Consider the following 19,007-nt stretch of genomic DNA (forward strand, 5'->3'; position numbering starts at 1 on the left):
CTGCTAAGTCACTTCAGTTGTGTCCAACTCTGTGCGACCCCATAGACAGCAGCCCACCAGACTCCCCCGTCCCTGGGATTCTCCACGCAAGAACACTGGAGTGGGTTGCCATTTCCTTCTCCAGTGCGTGAAAGTGAAGTCACTCAGTCGTGTCCAACACGTAGGGACCCCAGGGACTGAAGCCTGCCAGGCTTCTCTGTCCATGGGGTTTTCCAGGCAAGAGTACTGGAGTGGGTTGCCATTGCCTTCTCCCCAAATCCTCCCTGCTGCTGCTGCTGCTGCTGCTAAGTCGCTTCAGTCGTGTCTGACTCTGTGCGACCCCATAGACGGCAGCCCACCAGACTCCCCCGTCCCTGGGATTCTCCAGGCAAGAATACTGGAGTGGGTTGCCATTTCCTTCTCCAATGCATGAAAGTGAAAAGTCAAAGTGAAGTCGCTCAGTTGTGTCTGACTCTTAGCAACCCCATGGACTGCAGCCTACCAGGCTCCTCCATCCATGGGATTTTCCAGGCAAGAGTACTGGAGTGGGGTGCCATTGCCTTCTCCAAAATCCTCCCTAGAAGGCTATATTTGTATGGCCCCATTACTTCTTGCTTTACCTCTTGCTGTTTCCCTCTTGCTCATCTTCTTATTGCCATGATAGCCATACACATCTTCCTTTCTTTGGGCCTTTGCTCTTGGTGTGATGTTCTTCAGCCTGTGATGTTCTTCCCCTATATATCTGAATGACTCAGCTTCTCTTTTTCTTCAAATCTTTATCCTTAAACATATACTTTTAAACAAAGCCTTCTCTTTTCTAAGAGTGTATTTCCTCCCTGCCTGAGCCTTCCTAACTGCTTCCCTGATTTGCTTTCTCTCATAGCATCCATCTGCATCTACACTAGTCAGGATGGGCTAGATTATGCCTCAACGACAACAACAACAACAACAACACCCCAAATCTCAATGGCCTTAAAGTGACAAAAATATGCTTCTGGCTCAGTTTCATGTCCACTGATAATGGCCATGGCCTCTGTTCTTTGCAGTCATTCAAAGCCCAGGCCCCACCTGGTTAACTGGTGGAGAGTCTGGCACCAGCATTTCAACATGTTGGCCTAGAAGTGGCAAACAGTCCTCTTTGCTCACAATTTGTTGTGTGTGTTAGTTACTAAGTCATGTCTGACTCTTTGTGACTCTATGGACCATAGCCTGCCAGGCTCTTCTGTCCGTGGAATTCTCCAGGCCAGAATACTGGAGTGGGTAGCCATTACCTTCTCCAGGGGATCTTCCCAGCCCAGGGATCAAGCTGGGGTCTCCCACATTGCAGGCATATTCTTTACTAACTGAGTCACCTGGTGACTTTCTCATCAACAGCTAATTTCAAAGATATGGAAATTTCAAAGATATGGAAATAGCTAACTTCAAAGTTATGGAAACATATACTCTTTCCTTGTGCTCAGGGACAGCAACTTGTTTCTTTCTTGGGCCCTATTTGTTGTTTTCCTGGGAAAACAGCAAGACCTTTGAGTTAGAGATATATACACCAGGGATATTCAGCATCACACCTGCCACCTCGTTCTGCCTGACGACACACATGTTGATTGCTCTCTGTGTGGTTACAGAGGCTTTTGCTGAGTTTATGAGGGGAGACAGGTCTTAATGTCCCTTCCCAGCCCCTTGTGAGACAAGCTCTATGATTCTGTGGCAGGGTCGGCGGGGGGCACCCACCAGAGTTAAAAAATGAAATCACAATCATAGTTTCCTTTTGCCCGAGGCCTGGTGGAAATGTGCCATTTCTGATAACAGTGAGAGCTGCTGATAGGTGTTTCCGTGTGTGCTTTTGTATCTTACGAGTTTATACGACACTTTATCTAGAACTTCTGCGCTGCACGGACACCCGCCGGTGGAGGAAGGAACGGCTTTGCCGCCCTTCGCTTCTTTTGTTGGGCTGCTCTTTCGGAGTCATGGCGCCGTCGCTATGGAAGGGGCTGGTGGGCATCTCCCTCTTTGCCCTAACCCACGCGGCCTTTTCCGCTGCGCAGCATCGTTCTTATATGCGATTAACAGAAAAGGAAGATGAATCACTGCCAATAGATATAGTTCTTCAGACACTTCTGGCCTTTGCAGTTACCTGTTATGGTATAGTTCATATTGCAGGGGAGTGTAAAGACATGGATGCCACTTCAGAACTAAAAAATAAGACATTTGACACACTATGGAATCACCCATCATTTTATGTATTTAATCATCGTGGTTGAGTACTGTTCCGGCCTTTGGATACAACAAATTCTTCAAACCAAGATGCATTGTCCTCTAACACATCATTGAAGTTACGAAAACTTGAATCACTGCGTCGTTAACGTTTTTACAAATTATAATAACAGGACAGGACACAAAGCTGGAATATTAGAGTTTGGGATACAAAACACTCCCCCATCAGTATTTATATTGATCACTCAGACCTAATTTAAAAAGTCTACGACCCTTATTTGTACACTGTTAATCAAGTCATTAATGCAGTACAAGTTATCTGTGAAATGAGTCTTTGATCTCTCATAGAATTCTTTTTTCATTTAAAAAAATTCACATTTTTTGTAAAAGTCACTGTTTTGAGCACATTTCTTTGAAAAATGTTGATGGTTTTGTAATTATTTATTTTCTGAGATTTCTTTTGCACTGCAGTTTTTAGGATCCTTTTGGAAATAGTGTGACTGGTGCATTTTGCAGCATGAATGGTAGTAAATGGTCTTAAGTTCTTAACAACAAATGGATTTCTCTAAAGAGACCAAAACGGTGACTTATCAGTTTTTCTTATGCCCCCTAAAAAGTGGCTCTGCTTCAGCAGATACTTGCCAGTTTTTAATTTATCCAGGGCTTCTCACCCTACCCCACTCCCATATACCTCCTAACATCAGCTGTCTTGTTTCATCACTTCTCTGGGGTTCAGTGTGCAGTGAGCAATTTTTGTGTCAGAAATCCCCTGTCATAACAAATAGATTTAACAAACTCAACTTATGTAAAGCTACCTGTGTTCTCTTCATATATCTGTAAAAAGATGTCCCTAATTGATTATGTAGTGTAAGAATAGTTGAAGATAGACCAGAAAGACTATCTGTGAATTAATTATCCTGCCTATGTAGAAGAACAGTGATCACTGAAGAAACTGATTAGTTGTTACTAGCCAGTTTAACTTATTCAAAGCCTCTGTTATTTTTTGCATACTAAACTAGTGAATTAGTTGGAGAGGGCAAAGGCACCCCACTCCAGGATTCTTGCCTGGAAAATCCCATGGACGGAGGAGCCTGGTTGGCTGCAGTCCATGGGGTCGAGAAGAGTCAGACACAACTGAGCGACTTCACTTCACTTCACTTTATCTAGAACTTTAATTAGGGCCCAGAATTGTGGAGGAAAAGGGTTCACCACCCCTTGAATACTAATGCAGAGTACTATCTTGCCTCCTTTAAAAAGATAACATTTTCATGCTAAAATTAGTGCAGATTATCTACTCAAGGCCATCTATATATAATATAAAGGACTGTGGAACTGTTTAGACCTTTTTTGGTCTCATGTTACGTGTTATTGATGGGAGTGGCTGACAGTGTAACTGTGATTCCTTACCAGTATCAGTTTATTGCTACTCTGTTTATTTCACTGCGCAGTTTCATGTTTCACTATAACACCGAAGGACAGAGGAGAGGAATAAGAGAGAGAAATTCTCAGGGAATGATCATTCTAAAAATAAACGTCATGAAGGGAATTTAGGGAGAGCAAGCAAATGAAAATGATCCTTAAGTTGACTAGAAGTGATTCCGTGACTAATGGCCAGCCAGTTAAATTCTATCCAAAGGGCAATTCCAAGATTTCATGAATCCCAGCCTTCTTCAGCTTTTTTTATGATTTTGCCAAAAAATCAGACCTGTTGCCTTTTTGGCCTGAAGTTAATGCTTCCTGTTTGTGTTGCTGATTCCAAGTTTTGGTTTATTATGCCACATTCAAAAGTAACAGTTTTTCAAATAACTACTTCATTATTTTTAAAAGACAAGTATCTCACATATATCTGTAAATGCCATGTTTGAGAGGAAAATATGCTGATGAAAACCAGAAATGCAGTGACTAGGATTGCTGTGTCTGGCCCTTTGTTAGACGAATTAGTGTTTCAGAGAGAAGAGGTTTCTTGGTTTGTCCTGAGAACAAATCTACAGTCTGGTTCCAGTGAATCTGTCCAGTGTCATGAGAGAGAGAGAGAGAGAACCGGTGCAGTTACTTTAAGGTCTCTTCCAACTGTGAGATTCCAAGTACCTCTGCGCATGAAATTTCCATTTCAGTGAAACTGGCCTATTTGCTTTCCATAACTGTGTGCAGGGTTTAGAGTTTGACATAACAGTCTCCTACCATTTTCTGACTGAAATACTCTTCCAAGTCCTGCCTGTCATTCAACTCTTATTTTCAAGGCTCTGCTAAAGTCTCATGCTCCCCACAAACCTTTCCCTGGAGAGGAATCTCTATACCCTCTAACTTCAGTAAATGGAAAACATTGCTTAATATACCAGTATTCTCTCCAACTATCTGGTAACCTCCACAGGGCAAAAATAGTATTACTTCCTTTGAGAAGTGGTCCTGAAAGTACCTTCCTTTCATGCCTCAGAAAACTCCTTTTCTTCCTTTGTAGATGTTAATTCTCTGGGTATAGCCCTTACCACATGGTGTTAAGAGTTAAAACCTAGTGGTCAGTTAATATAGAGCTAACACCTAGAGGTGAATTATGAGATTAGCTTTATTTTGACCTGTATGTTGTGAACATTCGGGAGTCATCTACTCTTCTGGTGCTAGAAGTAGAAGGGGGAAGAGGTAACAGAACATAATGTAACATAGCACATTTAAATGATTATTAACCTGGAAATATTAAGGGGGATAGATTGGAGATGTGATGACTTTGGTGATTATAAAAATGAGGGAGAGTGAATCGTCTCTTCAGGTTAAATATATGGGTGTTATTTAGACCCAGAAGACACAATGGCCCCATTCCCTAAAGAGGGATAAGGCTACCTTATCTGGGGCTATGGGGGAAAAATGACATCAGGAGGATGCAGGGTGAAGTTGTGGAAACAGAAATGGAAAGAGAAAAACAGAGAGAAGAAAAGTTAGAGAAAGTAAGCAGCTTAGGGGAATTAAGTAAGGTTTTCAGACATAAAAGGAGAGGTAGTATGGAAAATTTATCTAGATTGTATATAGAAAAAACTAAGAATTCAAGGTTGAGGTGGTCTTGTCTTTATGTCCCCAGTGTGTGGTATATAGCATCCTGTTCATGAGAAACTCCCTAAAAGTAATTTTTTGAAATGAATTGAACTGGAAGGGGCAATTTTGACCACAATTTAAAGAATTAGTTTGTAGACAAAGATAAAAATGACTTTCCCCCTCAGATATCACCATGCCAATAGGAAGAACTGGGATTTTATTCAGTAGCATATGAAGGGAGTGAATGAGAAATAATAAGCCATGATCTTACTGAAAAGGGTTAGGAAAAGGTGAAATGGAATTTCTGGGAAACACTGATTCACTTGCAACCCATTTCAAGTGATTTAAATGATATCAAACCATAATTTATATGTTTGCCCTTGGGAGTCTCTTCCATTATAATAAAAGTATTGGATGATGAACAACCTTTACTGAAGTGGGCAAGGTTAAGGATGGTGAGAAAAGAGGGAAAGTCACTTTTTCCCTCAAGCTAAGCTTTTCAGAAGAGAACCACTGTTCCAAAAGCCCAGGATGATAGTGAAGCCCAGCCATAGGCATCTTTATATTTGAATTTCTCCATGTTTGATGCCAATCTTATAGCAAGGGATAAAAGATGACTGCAAGGGTGACCCGGGTGCCTGGAACTGTGGCCAAAGTAGGCAAGGCAGAGATTAAATTGGTTTTTGAGGAAGACTGTGATGGTTGGGATTTAGTGTCATCAATCACTAAAGTGCTTCAAAAAGTTGGGAAGACTGGACCTGAATATACAGAGCTAGGGGTGCAGATTTCAGAGTAAGCTAAGTATTTAGTAGCTATCAGCTAACTTATTGTTGCATCTTGAGTGTAAAAGAGTTCCCTGAAAGAGTTAAAGACTGACTCTTAATGACTAGCCAAGCTGTGAGGGCCAGAGAGGAGGAAAAGTAAGGGAGAAACATGGAGAAGTGTGCTTAGGAAAAACTTCTGGGATACGATTGAGTTACGGACTAAAACCAAGGTGGGTGTGGGTGCACATGTGGATGCACATGTGAAAATGCAGGCATTAAGGTGGGCAGAGGTGTTAAATGCTATAGAGAAATTATGGAGGATGGGCGCTTGAAACAAGTGCCTGAAGCATGGAATTCTCCAATCTGCACCAAACTTGTCTCAGACATTCTAGAATCATTAAAGCCACTGAAATTGTTCTAATAGTAGTGTGGAAGATAATAGATTTTCAGTGGCTCTCCCATGGACAGTAGATGAATGTTAAGAATTAGTCTACTACTGCTCATTAGGGGGTACCGAGGTATAATATTGCTAAGTAGATGGAATTGAGTATGCTGGGCTTAGCATCATGGCTCCTGGCCATGCTGTCCCAACTCCATAAAGCTGGCCATCGTATTTCCATGAATGACTAGGATGAGATGCCTGGAATGGGATAAACACCACGGGAATTAAGTACATTCATTTTTTGATGTTTGGAAACTCCTCTTAGAAAACCCCACACTCAGAAGAAAGGTTTCTATTTGTGTATGATATCAAATGGTGTCAGATGCTTATGGTCATACATTAATTATAAGTAAAAGAGTAGATGGAAAGACTTTTGAACAAGATATTTTAATAGCACATGTCTTACACAATGTCTTGTAGGATAGATTATCCTAGGCATCACACCTACCCATCCTTACTATTCCTTGGTTTGAAATTCCCTTCCTCCTGTTCTCCGGAAAAGTCCTTTTTGACATTCAAGACCCAACTCAAATGCTTCTTCTATGCCCTTCCTGACCGAATCATTTCTAATCAGCCAATGTTCTTTTGAATTACCTCAGTGTGCAGCTTACTCCTTTATATAGAATTTATTATGTGTTTTGAGTAATAACTCATACACTTCTGTACCCTCTAACATAATCCATTTTCTTTGAAGAGACTTACTTGTTTATTGAGTATTAACTTCTATTTAATAAACACGTAGGATGGGTTTGTTCAATCATTTGAAAACTATTCACTGAATATTTTCTCTGTGCTAGGGATACTGTCCTTATGTAGCTTCCAATCACATATAAGCTGTACCTTGATTTATAGAATGAATATCTGGTTGAAATGCAAGGAACTTTAAAAATTCAAAGTACACCCAAATGGAAAGAATCCATTAATAAGGTCTTATTGATAACAACTAAATATCACTGAGCTGTACTGTTTAGAAGCTGCTTTCCAAAACTATTTCATTTAATCCTACCAGTAACTCTGAGAAGGTAGCTATGTATGACTAATCCTAATTTAGATGGAAGAATGTGACAGTCAGACCTTAAGTTAATTATTCATATAACAAGGGCAATTGTGGATTTAACTTGGGACTTGAATACAGATTTTCTGGCTCCAAACCTCATATCTTCCCACCATTCAGTCCTCCATCCCTAATGCACCTCACCGTATAGTACAGGCAGAGAGTCTCAAGGTCATGGGAATAATAGCATTTACATGGCCAAAAATGTTAGCAACAATTTCGCAAACAATATGAGTTTATCCATTTCTCATATGGATTCCATATGATAGCTCTCAGATGTAATGAAAAATTAGGCTCAAACTAACTGTACAAACTTTAAAAGATCAAGTCCTTATCTCTAAAATGGATACAAATTTCACCAAAATAAATTCAGTTGTGAAATTATTGAGATGATTGTAAACTCTGTTAACTTGCTGAGGTGTTATGAAATAAGTTTATCTACTATCAAAGATTACTGTGATATTGAATGGTTTGCCCTGGAAATGAAGAGAGATCATTCTGTCGTTTTTGAGACTGCATCCAAGGACTGCATTTCAGACTTTATTGTTGACCATGAGGGCTACTCCATTTCTTCTTACTCCTTGGAAGAAAAGCTATGACCAACCTAGATAGCATATTAAAAAGCAGAGACATTACTTTACCAACAAAGGTCCATATAGTCAAAGCTATGGTTTTTCCAGCAGTCATGTATGGATGTGAGAGTTGGACCATAAAGAAAGATGAGCACCAAAGAATCGATGCTTTTGAACTGAAGTGTTGGGGAAGACTCTTGAGAGTCCCTTGGACTGCAAGGAGATCCAACCAATCCATCCTAAAGGAAATCAGTCCTGAATATTCATTAGAAGTACTGATGCTGAAGCTGAAGTTCCAATACTTTGGGCACTTGATGCAACAAACTGACTCATTGGAAAAGACCCTGATGCTAGGAAAGATTAAAGGCAGGAGGAGAAGGAGATGACAGAGGATGAGATGGTTGGACAGCACCACTGACTTGATGGACATGAGTTTGAATAAGCTCCGGGAGTTGGTAATGAACAGGGAAGCCTGGCATGCTGCAGTCCCTGGGGTCGCAAAGAGTTGAACACAACTGAATGACTGAACTGACTATCAAAGAAAGGTCTCCATGAATTAGCTAAAAGATATTGCAGTCATTAAAAATGAGGATACAGATATTTATGTTCAAGAAAGTACAGGTTATAAAATAGTACTTAGAACAGACTCCTTTTTTTGTGTAATATTTATATCAAACCAGTCAATCCTAAAGGAAACCAACCCTGAATATTCATTGGTGAAGCTGAAGCTACAATACTTTGACCACCTGATGTGAGGAGCCAGCCCATTGGAAATGGCCCCGATGCTGGGAAAGATTGAAGGCAAAAGAAGAAGGCACAGCAGAGAATGGGATGGTATGCCATCTCATTCAAAAGAAGAAAGGCATGACGGAGAATGGCATAACTGACTCAATGGACATGAATTTGACCAGACTCCAGGAGATAGTGGAGGACAGAGAAGACTTTCGTGCTGCAATCCATGGGGTAGCAGAGTCAGACATGACTTAGCAATTGAACAACAATAGCAACATGTATATCATGCTCCAGAAAAAGTATCCAGAAAGACATTTCTTTACTGAAGACTCCTCTGAATATCAGATAATGAATAACTTTAAAAATAAATTTTATCGCATTTGCAACACTTTTGCAAAATTTTAGTATTTTAGTTGAAATAAATGTGTGTTATTTGTATTATTTTTAAGTCAAAAAGTTAATGCAGGGACTGTTGTTAGGGTAGGGTGGAAAGGGAGATGACAATGTGCTAGGAAGGGGAATAGGCAAGGTGTTAGCAGACTGGGTGGAAAGGGCGATACCAGAGTAGTTTGGGGAAGACAGAATTACAGGGCCTTGTCAGCAGCTTCATTCTCTATCTGTCCCTGTCAAGAGTCCATTGCTTTGCTTTCATTTAGGTTTTGGAAGGCTTGGCAATACACTCCAGTGCTCATCACTGGAGCATCCCCATGGGCAGAGGAGCCTGGCAGGCTACAGTCCCTGGGGTCTCAAAGAGTGGGACATGCCTGAGCAACTACACACAGCGCAGTGCAAAAAATAACATTAATAGCAATTGTTTTTATTACCTTTATTTTCAAGAAGTAAGCCTTTATTTCCTTGTTTCACAATTAAAACTGGCCGAATTGGTTGCCATAACACATCTGATGTTCACAGAAGGACCTATATTAATTGAATTTTATCAATCTGTAATCTATTTGTAAAATATCTTTTGTGTTTTTTTTTTAATTAAAATACAGCATCCTTTTTTATTACCAAATCTTGCTGCTTTTTTGCTAAGGGCATGTGAAGCAAGGTTTTTTTTTTACCATGTGGATACCTTTTATAACTATACATTTATATTTTGTATTATTCAGTTCTCAGAAGACTTGTGCATATATGTAGCTTAGTAGAAGAAAATAGTTTAGTTTGCCTTTAATACACTTATAGATCTTTTAAGGTGTCCTGCAGGGGCCTTACTTACCCTCTGAAGCTCGATTGCATCTCCTTGCCCAATCACATCCCAGTCATGCGGGTGTTCTTTAGGGGGTGTGTGTGTGCGCGTGCTAAGTCGTGTCCAACACTTTGTAACCCCGTGGACTGTAGCCCACCAGGCTCCTCTGTCCATGGGATTCTCCAGGCAAGAATACTGGAGTCGGTGGCCATGTCCTTCTCCAGGGATCTTCCCGACCCAGGGGTTGAACCCGTGTCTCTCTCATCTCCTGCATTGGGAGGCAGATTCTTTACCATTCAAGCCACTTGGGAAGACCCTTAAATGTGCCAATTACTTCTTCCCTCAGCACCTCTGCTCCGTCCCTTCTGGCTGCCTGAGAACACCGTTCTGCTCTGGGTCCTCACCCACATGCGCTCACACCCTGACTAACTGATTGCTCCCCATCCTTTGAACTTGTTGCCTCCTCAGGCCATAACAGTCGTGGAGTTATGGAAGGTGTGGGCACCTCAGCAGTGAACCTGGATGTTTCCTCTAGTCTTCCTTTGTGTCTGTTTCCTTCTAGCAATAATCTACCTGGCCCTGTATTCTTTATCTTTTTTCTCAGCCTCATAGCTTCTGTTACTTAACAGTTTACTATCCCAACTTCAACTTACATTGATCCCTTTTTATATCCCCTCACCTCTTTTCTTCCCTTACAACTTTGATTCACCCCACACTGAGGAATGGCATGACCAGTAGGAATTTTTACACATCTTCAGTATTTAAGGAAAAAATTTCCATGAATAGTGCTTGGAATACTCAAAGGACAATCTCATTTCTTTATTTTATAGTTTAGAATTTGGAATAGATAGGGGACAATTCATCAGTTCAACAGCTCCTAAATTCTAAATACGAAAAAAAAAAAAGAGAAAAATGCCTCTAATTTTGTCTCATAAAAGAGTTGTGAGGAAGGCTTCCTTCTTATTTCTTCAAAATTTGAGGCAAGAAGACATTTTTTTCTCCAAGTAGTTCATTCAGGTAGATGTTCCTAACACTTTATAAATGTTATAAAATTTTATTTTAAGAACCTAGTCTTAAGTTTGAGTCAAATTCACCATGCAGGCTGAGAAATTTTAATAGTGTTAGACCAGTAGGCAATGAACCGAGCTATTTTGGCTTTCTTTTCCTCACCTAGAAAACTTCAAATGCTACATTAGTCACAAAACATCTTGAGAAGTTAATGAGATACATACACATGAGAAATTTCAATATCCTCAATATCGAAAAATATTTTAGGCATTCAAAAATGTTTAGTTCTGTTTGAATTTTAATTCATTGAAAAAGAAACAATGAAAAATATTATTAAAATAGCAATAATTCCCAAGTCTCTATAGATAGCTATTTGTTTTATTTACACAGAAACCCAACTAAATCATTTGGCTCACGAGGTCAACGTTTGTATCAAATTTGAGTTTAATTTAAGGTATGCTGTGTTGTACTTAGTCGCTCAGTCATGTATGACTCTTTGGGACCCCATGGACTGCAGCCCACCAGGATCCTCTGTAATGGGGATTCTCTAGGCAAGAATACTGGAGTGGTTTGCTATCCCTCCTCCAGGGGATCTTCCCAACCCAGAGTTCAAACCCAGGTTTCCCTCATTGCAGGCAGATTCTCTAATGTGTGAGCCATCAGGGAAGACCAAGAATACTGGAGTGGATAGCCTATCCCTTCTCCCGGGGAACCTGTCTACCCAGGAATTGAGCTGGGGTCTTGTGCATTGCAGGTGGATTCTTTATCAGCTGAGCTACATGGGAAGCCCCAAATTTTAGGTAAAAGTAATAGTCAAGTTAACCTCTCCAGAACTGGTTCATTCTCTGGAGAACAAGTATTCACGTAATTAGTATAGTTTAAAGTATTCTGCAACCTGAAATGACTAGAGATTGAGTCAAAAACATGGTAATTTATTCTGTATCGTAATCATTGCTAAGAATGTCAATGATCATTTTATTGTCTCACAGAAAGCTCATTTTTGCATTATGGATAAATTGGAGTTCAGTCAGTCAGTTCAGTCACTCAGTCATGTCCGACTCTTTGCAACCCCATGGACTGCAGCATGCCAGGCTTCCCTGTCCATCACCAACTCCTGGAGCCTACTCAAACTCATGTCCATTGCATTGGTGATGCCATCCAACCATCTCATCCTCAGTTGTCCCCTTCTCCTCCCACCTTCAATTTATCCCAGCATCAGGATATTTTCCAGTGAGTCAGTTCTTCATATCAGGTAGCCAAAGTATTGGAGTTTCAGCTTCAGCATCAGTCCTTCCAATGAATATTCAGGACTGATTTCCTGTAGAATTGACTGGTTAGATCTCCTTGCAGTCCAAGGGACTCTCAAGAGTCTTCTTCAACACCACATTTCAAAAGCATCAATTCTTTGGCACTCAGCTTTCTTTATAGTCCAACTCTCACATCCATATATGACTATTGGCAAAACCATAGCTTTGACTATATGGACCTTTTTTGGTAAAGTAATTTCTCTGCTTTTTAATATGCTGCTGTCTAGTTTGATCATAGCTTTTCTTCCGAGAAGCAAGTGTCTTTTAATTTCATGGCTGAAGTCACCATCTGCAATGATTTTGGAGCCCCAAAAATAAAGTCTTTCATTGTTTCCAGTGTTTCCTCATCTATTTGCCATGAAGTCATGGAACCAGATGCCAGGATCTGTTTTCTGAATGTTGAGCTTTAAGCCAACTTTTTCACTCTCCTCTTTCACTTTCATCAACAGGCTCTTTAGTTCTTTGCTTTCTGCCAAAAGGGTGGTGTCATCTGTATATCTGAGGTTATTGATATTTCTCCTGGTAATCTTGATTCCAGCTTGTGTTTCATCCAGCTCAGCATTTCTCATGATGGACTGCATATAAGTTAAATAAGCAGGGTGACAATATACAGCCTTGACGTACTCCTTTCCTGATTTGGAACCAGTCTGTTGTTCCATGTCTGGTTGTAACTGTTACTTCTTGACCTGCATACAGATTTCTCAGGAGGCAGGTCAGGTGATCTGGTATTCCCATCTCTTGAAGAATTTTCCACAGTTTGATGTGATCTATACAGTCAAAGGTTTTGGCATAGTCAATAAGGCAAAAGCAGATGTTTTTCTGGAACTCTCTTGCTTTTTTGATGATCCAACGGATGTTGGCAATTTGATCTCTGGTTCCTCTGCCTTTTCTAAATCCAACTTGAACATCTGGAAGTTCTTGGTTCATGTACTGTTGAAGCCTCTCTTGGAGAATTGTGAGAATTACTTTGCTAGTGTGTAAGATGAGGGCAATTGTGCGGTAGTTTGAGCATTCTCTGGCATTGCCTTTCTTTGGAACTGAAATGAAAACTGACATTTTCCAGTCTTGTGGCCACTGCTGAGTTTTCCAAATTTGCTGGCCTAATAGTAATTGGAGTTACTGTATTTTACATTTTTTTTTATTCTTTACATTCTTTACATTATTAATTTTATTCTTGTAGTTCAATTGGTAAAGAATCCGCCAGCAATGCAGGAGACCTGCATTCGATTCCTGGGTTGAGAAGATCCCCCTGGAGAAGGAAATGGCAACTCCAGTGTTCTTGCCTGGAGAATTCCATGGACAGAGGAGCCTGGTGGGCTACAGTCCATGGGGTCTCAATGAGTTGGACAAAGCTTAGTGACTAAACCACCACCAATGTGTATTTAGTGGTAGTGATAAAACAGTATAGCTCATTTTCTGGATGTTTTCAGTTTGGCATTGTCCTCAAGTAAGAGTAATATTCATAATCTTGAAAATTAATATAATAATGAAAAAGAAGCAGACTCAGACATAGAGAATAAACTGGTAGTTACCAGTGGGGAGAGGGATGCAAGGAAAGGCAATATGGGGTAGGGGATTAAGAGATACAAATTACAATGTATAAAACAAGCTACAAGACAGTTTTGTACAGCACAGGGAATATAGCCAATATCTTATAATAATTATAAATGGAGTATAACTTACAAATTGTGGAACATTATGTTGTTCACATGTAACATATAATATTGTACATTAACTGTACTTCAATTAAATGAAAGCTAAAACAAAAGAAAAAGGTTGGCAGTTTCTTAAAAAGTTAAAGATCAAGTTACCATATTACCCAGCTATTTTACTCCTAGGTATTCACCCAAAAAAATAAAAACACATGTCCATACAAGGACTTGTAGCATTATTCAGAATGGCAGCATTATTCATAATAATCAAAACTGGAAACAATCCAAATATTCATCAACTGAAGAAATGAATAAATGAAATGTGATCCACAAAATGAAATTCCATCCAACAATTAAAAGGAAAGAACCAGTGATACAACACGGATGGCTGAATCTCACAAACATTATGCTGAGTGAAAGAAGCCAGACACCAAAAATCACATTTATATTCAATTACCAGAAAAGCAGAAAGCAGATCAGTGATTGCCTGGAGCAAAGGGAGGAAGCAGGAATTGGCTACAAATGAATACAGGAAAATATTTTAGAGGGATGAAAATGTTCTCAGGCTCAATTGTAATAGATTCATTAAATTCCAGAAGTTTAAATATAAGTTTATAAACTGTGTTCTTATAATAGGTGAATTTTATGGTGTGTGATTATGCCTCATAAAAGCTGTTGAAAATTGTATATGAAAAAAAATTGTATATGACATTCACACACATTCTTTGCATATGCCTATGAAAATATTTATTCTCTATTTAAAATTTGAGGTACAATTTTGGAGTTGTGAAAAGGAAATATTATCTGGAAATTATTAGGATAACATTTTTATAAATTAGTTTATTTTCTCATTTATGTTCCTGTATTTTAATAGAAATATGGTATCTTGTCTAGATGAGGTGTTAGAAATATCCTTGAATGTGAGATTGAGAATGGATTTGGAATTTTCCAATTCATTCTACAGTGGAGAAAAATGAGCCTTAGAGAAGAAGGTTCAGTTCAGTCACTCAGTCGTGTCCAACTCTTTGCGACCCCATGAATCGCAGCACGCCAGGCCTCCCTGTCCATCACCAACTCCTGGAGTTCACTCAGAGTTGCGTCCATCAAGTCAGTGATGCCATCCAGCCATCTCATCCTCTGTCGTCCCCTTCTCCTCCTGCCCCCAATCCCTCCCAGCATCAGAGTCTTTTCCAATGAGTCAACTCTTCGCATGAGGTGGCCAAAGTACTGGAGTTTCAGCTTCAGCATCATTCCTTCCAAAGAAATCCCAGGGCTGATCTCCTTCAGAATGGACTGGTTGGATCTCCTTGCAGTCCAAGGGACTCTCAAGAGTCTTCTCCAACACCACAGTTCAAAAGCAGCAATTCTTTGGCACTCAGCTTTCTTCACAGTCCAACTCTCACATCCATACATGACTACTGGAAAAACCATAGCCTTGACTAGACGGACCTTTGTTGGCAAAGTAATGTCTCTGCTTTTAAATATGCTATCTAGGTTGGTCATAACTTTTCTTCCAAGGAGTAAGCGTCTTTTAATTTCATGGCTGCAGTCACCATCTGCAGTGAGAAGAAGGTAACCTAGGTCAAATACGCTGAAAGGCAAAGTCGATGCTAGAACCCCTTCAGTTTCTTCCACAACATATTAAAATGGAATGCCCCACTATGGTATTGTCAGTAAACGGGCCTTCCTAGAGTCTCATGGCTCACCGTGCCTTAGTACATGGTACCACTGACTACATTCTCATAATGGTTTAGTCTTTTTCCTCTAGTCTATAGAAGACTTTTGATGCTGTGAGATATGAAGATAAGCAGCTCTATATGATTAGCATTGGGTATTTATTCAGTTCAGTTTAGCTCAGTTGCACAGTTGTGTCCAACTGTTTGTGACCCCATGGACTGCAGCACACTTCCCTGCCCATCACCAACTCCTGGAGCTTGTGCAAACTCATGTCCATTGAGTCGGTGGTGCCATCCAACCATCTCATCCTCTGTCTTCCCCTTCTCCTCTTGCTTTCAGCCTTCCTAGCATCAGGGTCTTTTCTAATGAATCAGTTCTTCTCATCAGGTGGCCAAAGTATTGGAACTTCAGCTTCAGCACATCAGTCCTTTCAATGAAAACTCAGGACTGATTTCATTTAGGATTGATTAGTTGGATCTCCTTGCAGTCCAAAGGACTCTCAAGAGTCTTCTCCAACACCATAGTTCAAAAGTATCAATTCTTCAGTGCTCAGCTTTTTTTATGGTCCAACTCTCACATCAAGACTACTGGAAAACCATAGCTTTGACTATACAGACCTTTGTTGGCAAAGTAACATTTCTGCTTTTCAATATGCTGTTTAGGTTGATTATAGCTTTCCTTCCAAGGAGCAAGCATCTTTTAATTTCATGGCTGCAGTCACCATTTGCGGTAACAATTCATATAGATTCTAAATGTCTAAACAGAGATGGCGGGTGAAACCTTTTGTTCCAAGTCCATCTTATGTTTTTATTTGTGATATTTTGCATAAATGAATGAATGCCAGATATACATAAGAAAGTTTTGTTACTGCTTTCTGGTATTTTATGAGATGACAACATTTTAACTTTCATGAAAACTATTTCTTATTTGCTCCCTCAAGCAATATTTTAACTAGAGCTATATAATCTTGTGTGTGCAGTATTTCTTATAGCACTGGTAGAATTATACATTTTTTGCTTTGTCCTACAAAGAAGCACTTTGATTCCATTATTCTTCTCCTTAGTCAGTAGAATTCACTGTGTGCTCATTTTATTGAGAAACAAAAAGAATAAGAAATATTGGTCCTTTTGGAAAAATAGACCAAATAGAATGATATTAATTAGAATGACAGGTTTTCTGTGTGTTTTTTTTTTCTATTTTTTGTTACTCAATTATTTTGAGATCGTCAGGACAAGCACTTAATTTTTCCTTATGACACATGTTTAAATTTATCTAGTTTCTTCTAGGTGAAAATACCTCTTAGACATAAGAAAGCCAATATTGTCAAAAGTGGCTCACTTGGCCTCGTGCTCTATACACTCCATGGAATTCTCCAGGCCAGAATACTGAAGTGTGTAGCCTTTCCCTTTTCCAGGGGATCTTCCCAACCCAGGGATCAAACCCAGGTCTCCTGCATTGCAGGTGAATTCTTTACCAGCTGAGCCACAAGGGAAGCCCAAGAATACTGGAGTGGCCAGCCTATCCCCTCTCCAGCAGATCTTCCCAACCCAGGAATCTAACCAGGGTCTCTTGCATTGCAGGTGGATTCTTTACCAACTGAGCTACCAGGGAAGCCCTAAGTCATATGATTGGGTGTTGTAAATAGGAGAGATTATAGTTTTTTTAAAAACTAGTAAATAGCATAATAGAAATATCTGGAAAGGAATATATATATATATATTTATAAATATATATATATATATTTATATTTATATAAAAGTTATCCTTGTTCTCAGAGAAAATTGTATTACAATATAACCATCTTTTACAAAAACCAGTAAATCAAGAGAGGTTCATACTTTGCGAAGACACTAGAAGAAATAAAAATGTTGATTTTAATAATTATCTGAATACTACTCAGCGGAAATAACAGCAACAAAAATTACTGATGCATGAAACAAAACTGATAAATCTCCAAAATATTTCATTGAGTGCAACAAGCTTTAAATGAAAGAGTACATATTGTATGATTCTATTTAACTGAAGTCTAGAATAGGCAGAACTAATCTATGGAGTAAAAATCAGAATAATAATTGTTTCTAGGCAGATGGGGTGGGAATGGGCTGACAAGGGATGTGAAGAAACTTTCTGGGTTGAAGAATATTCGAAATCTCAATACATGTTTGGCTTATGTATATATGTGTGTGTGTGTGTGTATGTATATATATATATGATGGCATTTGGAAAGAAATCTTATACACAGTTAAGATTTATATATTTCATGTGCATGTAAATTTTATCTCAAAAGAAAAACATAAATATCAAATTGTAGTTAATGATATGCATATTGAAGTGTTCAGCAGGATGCATATTGAAGTGATGCTTACTTTGAAATTCATTGAAAAGTTAGATGGATTGATGGATGGATGAAAGTATGGAGAGATGGAAAGACGTGGTAAAACAAGTACAGTAGGACTTTGATCATTGACTCTTAGTGGTGGCTCTATGGATGTGCACTGCACAATTCTTACAGTTTTTCTTATGTTTGAAATTTTTATCATAGCAGCAAAGAGGAGTTAACATTTTAAGTCTCTAAATATTGGTAAGATTTAAAGACATGTAACTGATGTTTCTTAACATTTAGAAGTATTTTACCTTTTGTATATTAGAAGTTATAATTCCAGAAAACTATAATTTGAAGAGTTTTCTCAAAGACCAAAATATACATACAGTTGTCATGACAGGAAATTTAATGTTGTGGGTGAGGTCCTTTTTCCTCCACACCGTACTGCATATCTGCTATCTCTTTCAAAAGACATTGGGCCCATTGATTTTAATTTTGATGCTCAGAATTTGCAAAGAATAATGAATGGTGAAGGAAATGGCAACCCGCTCCAGTGTTCTTGCCTGGGAAAACCCATGGACAGAGGAGCCTGGCAGGCTACAGTCCATGAAGTTGCAAGAGTCAGACATGACTTAGAGAATAAACAACATAAACAATGGTTCTGATACTTGAGTATGCATCAGAATTACCCAAACAGCTTGTTGAAACACGGGTTACTGCCCTGCTCCCAAGTTTCTGATTCAAGAGGTGTGCAATGGAGTCTGAGAATTCGTACTTAGAACAAGTCCCCTGGTGATACTGATGCTCTAGTTGAGGGGCCCCTCTTAAAGAACCCTGCTATGGAGCCTATCCTTTTTTCCATCAGACGGCCTATTGTTATCACTCATACTTTTAAATAGCAAGAAAATCACCTTCAAGGTTTTCATGAAAATCAGGCAGAGAAAGAACAAAAAGTAAGGAATGAGTTTTGTTAAGTCCCTTAACCTGTTCAATTTCTTTTTTTTTTAACATGTATTAAAAATAATGATTAAGATTCTACTAGTTGTTTAAAGCAGTACAGAAAAAATATTACA

The 19,007-nt window shown here is 39.2% G+C and overlaps 2 protein-coding genes across 24 annotated transcripts in view; both read left to right on the plus strand.

Moving 5' to 3' along the window:
* The window catches only part of LOC120852210 (ABI family member 3 binding protein), a 284,742-nt gene that overhangs the window by 52,098 nt on the left and 213,637 nt on the right, over positions 1 to 19,007 (plus strand). The window lies entirely within an intron of this gene.
* On the plus strand, positions 1,409 to 2,459 carry LOC120852537 (ER membrane protein complex subunit 5-like). Its single transcript, XM_040225843.1, has one exon. It carries the CDS (start codon positions 1,944 to 1,946, stop codon positions 2,235 to 2,237), a length of 294 nt encoding a protein of 97 aa, XP_040081777.1. The 5' UTR covers positions 1,409 to 1,943; the 3' UTR covers positions 2,238 to 2,459.

This window comes from Oryx dammah, unplaced genomic scaffold (genome assembly GCF_014754425.2).
Source record: "Oryx dammah isolate SB20612 unplaced genomic scaffold, SCBI_Odam_1.1 HiC_scaffold_2, whole genome shotgun sequence".
Lineage (NCBI taxonomy): Eukaryota > Metazoa > Chordata > Mammalia > Artiodactyla > Bovidae > Oryx > Oryx dammah.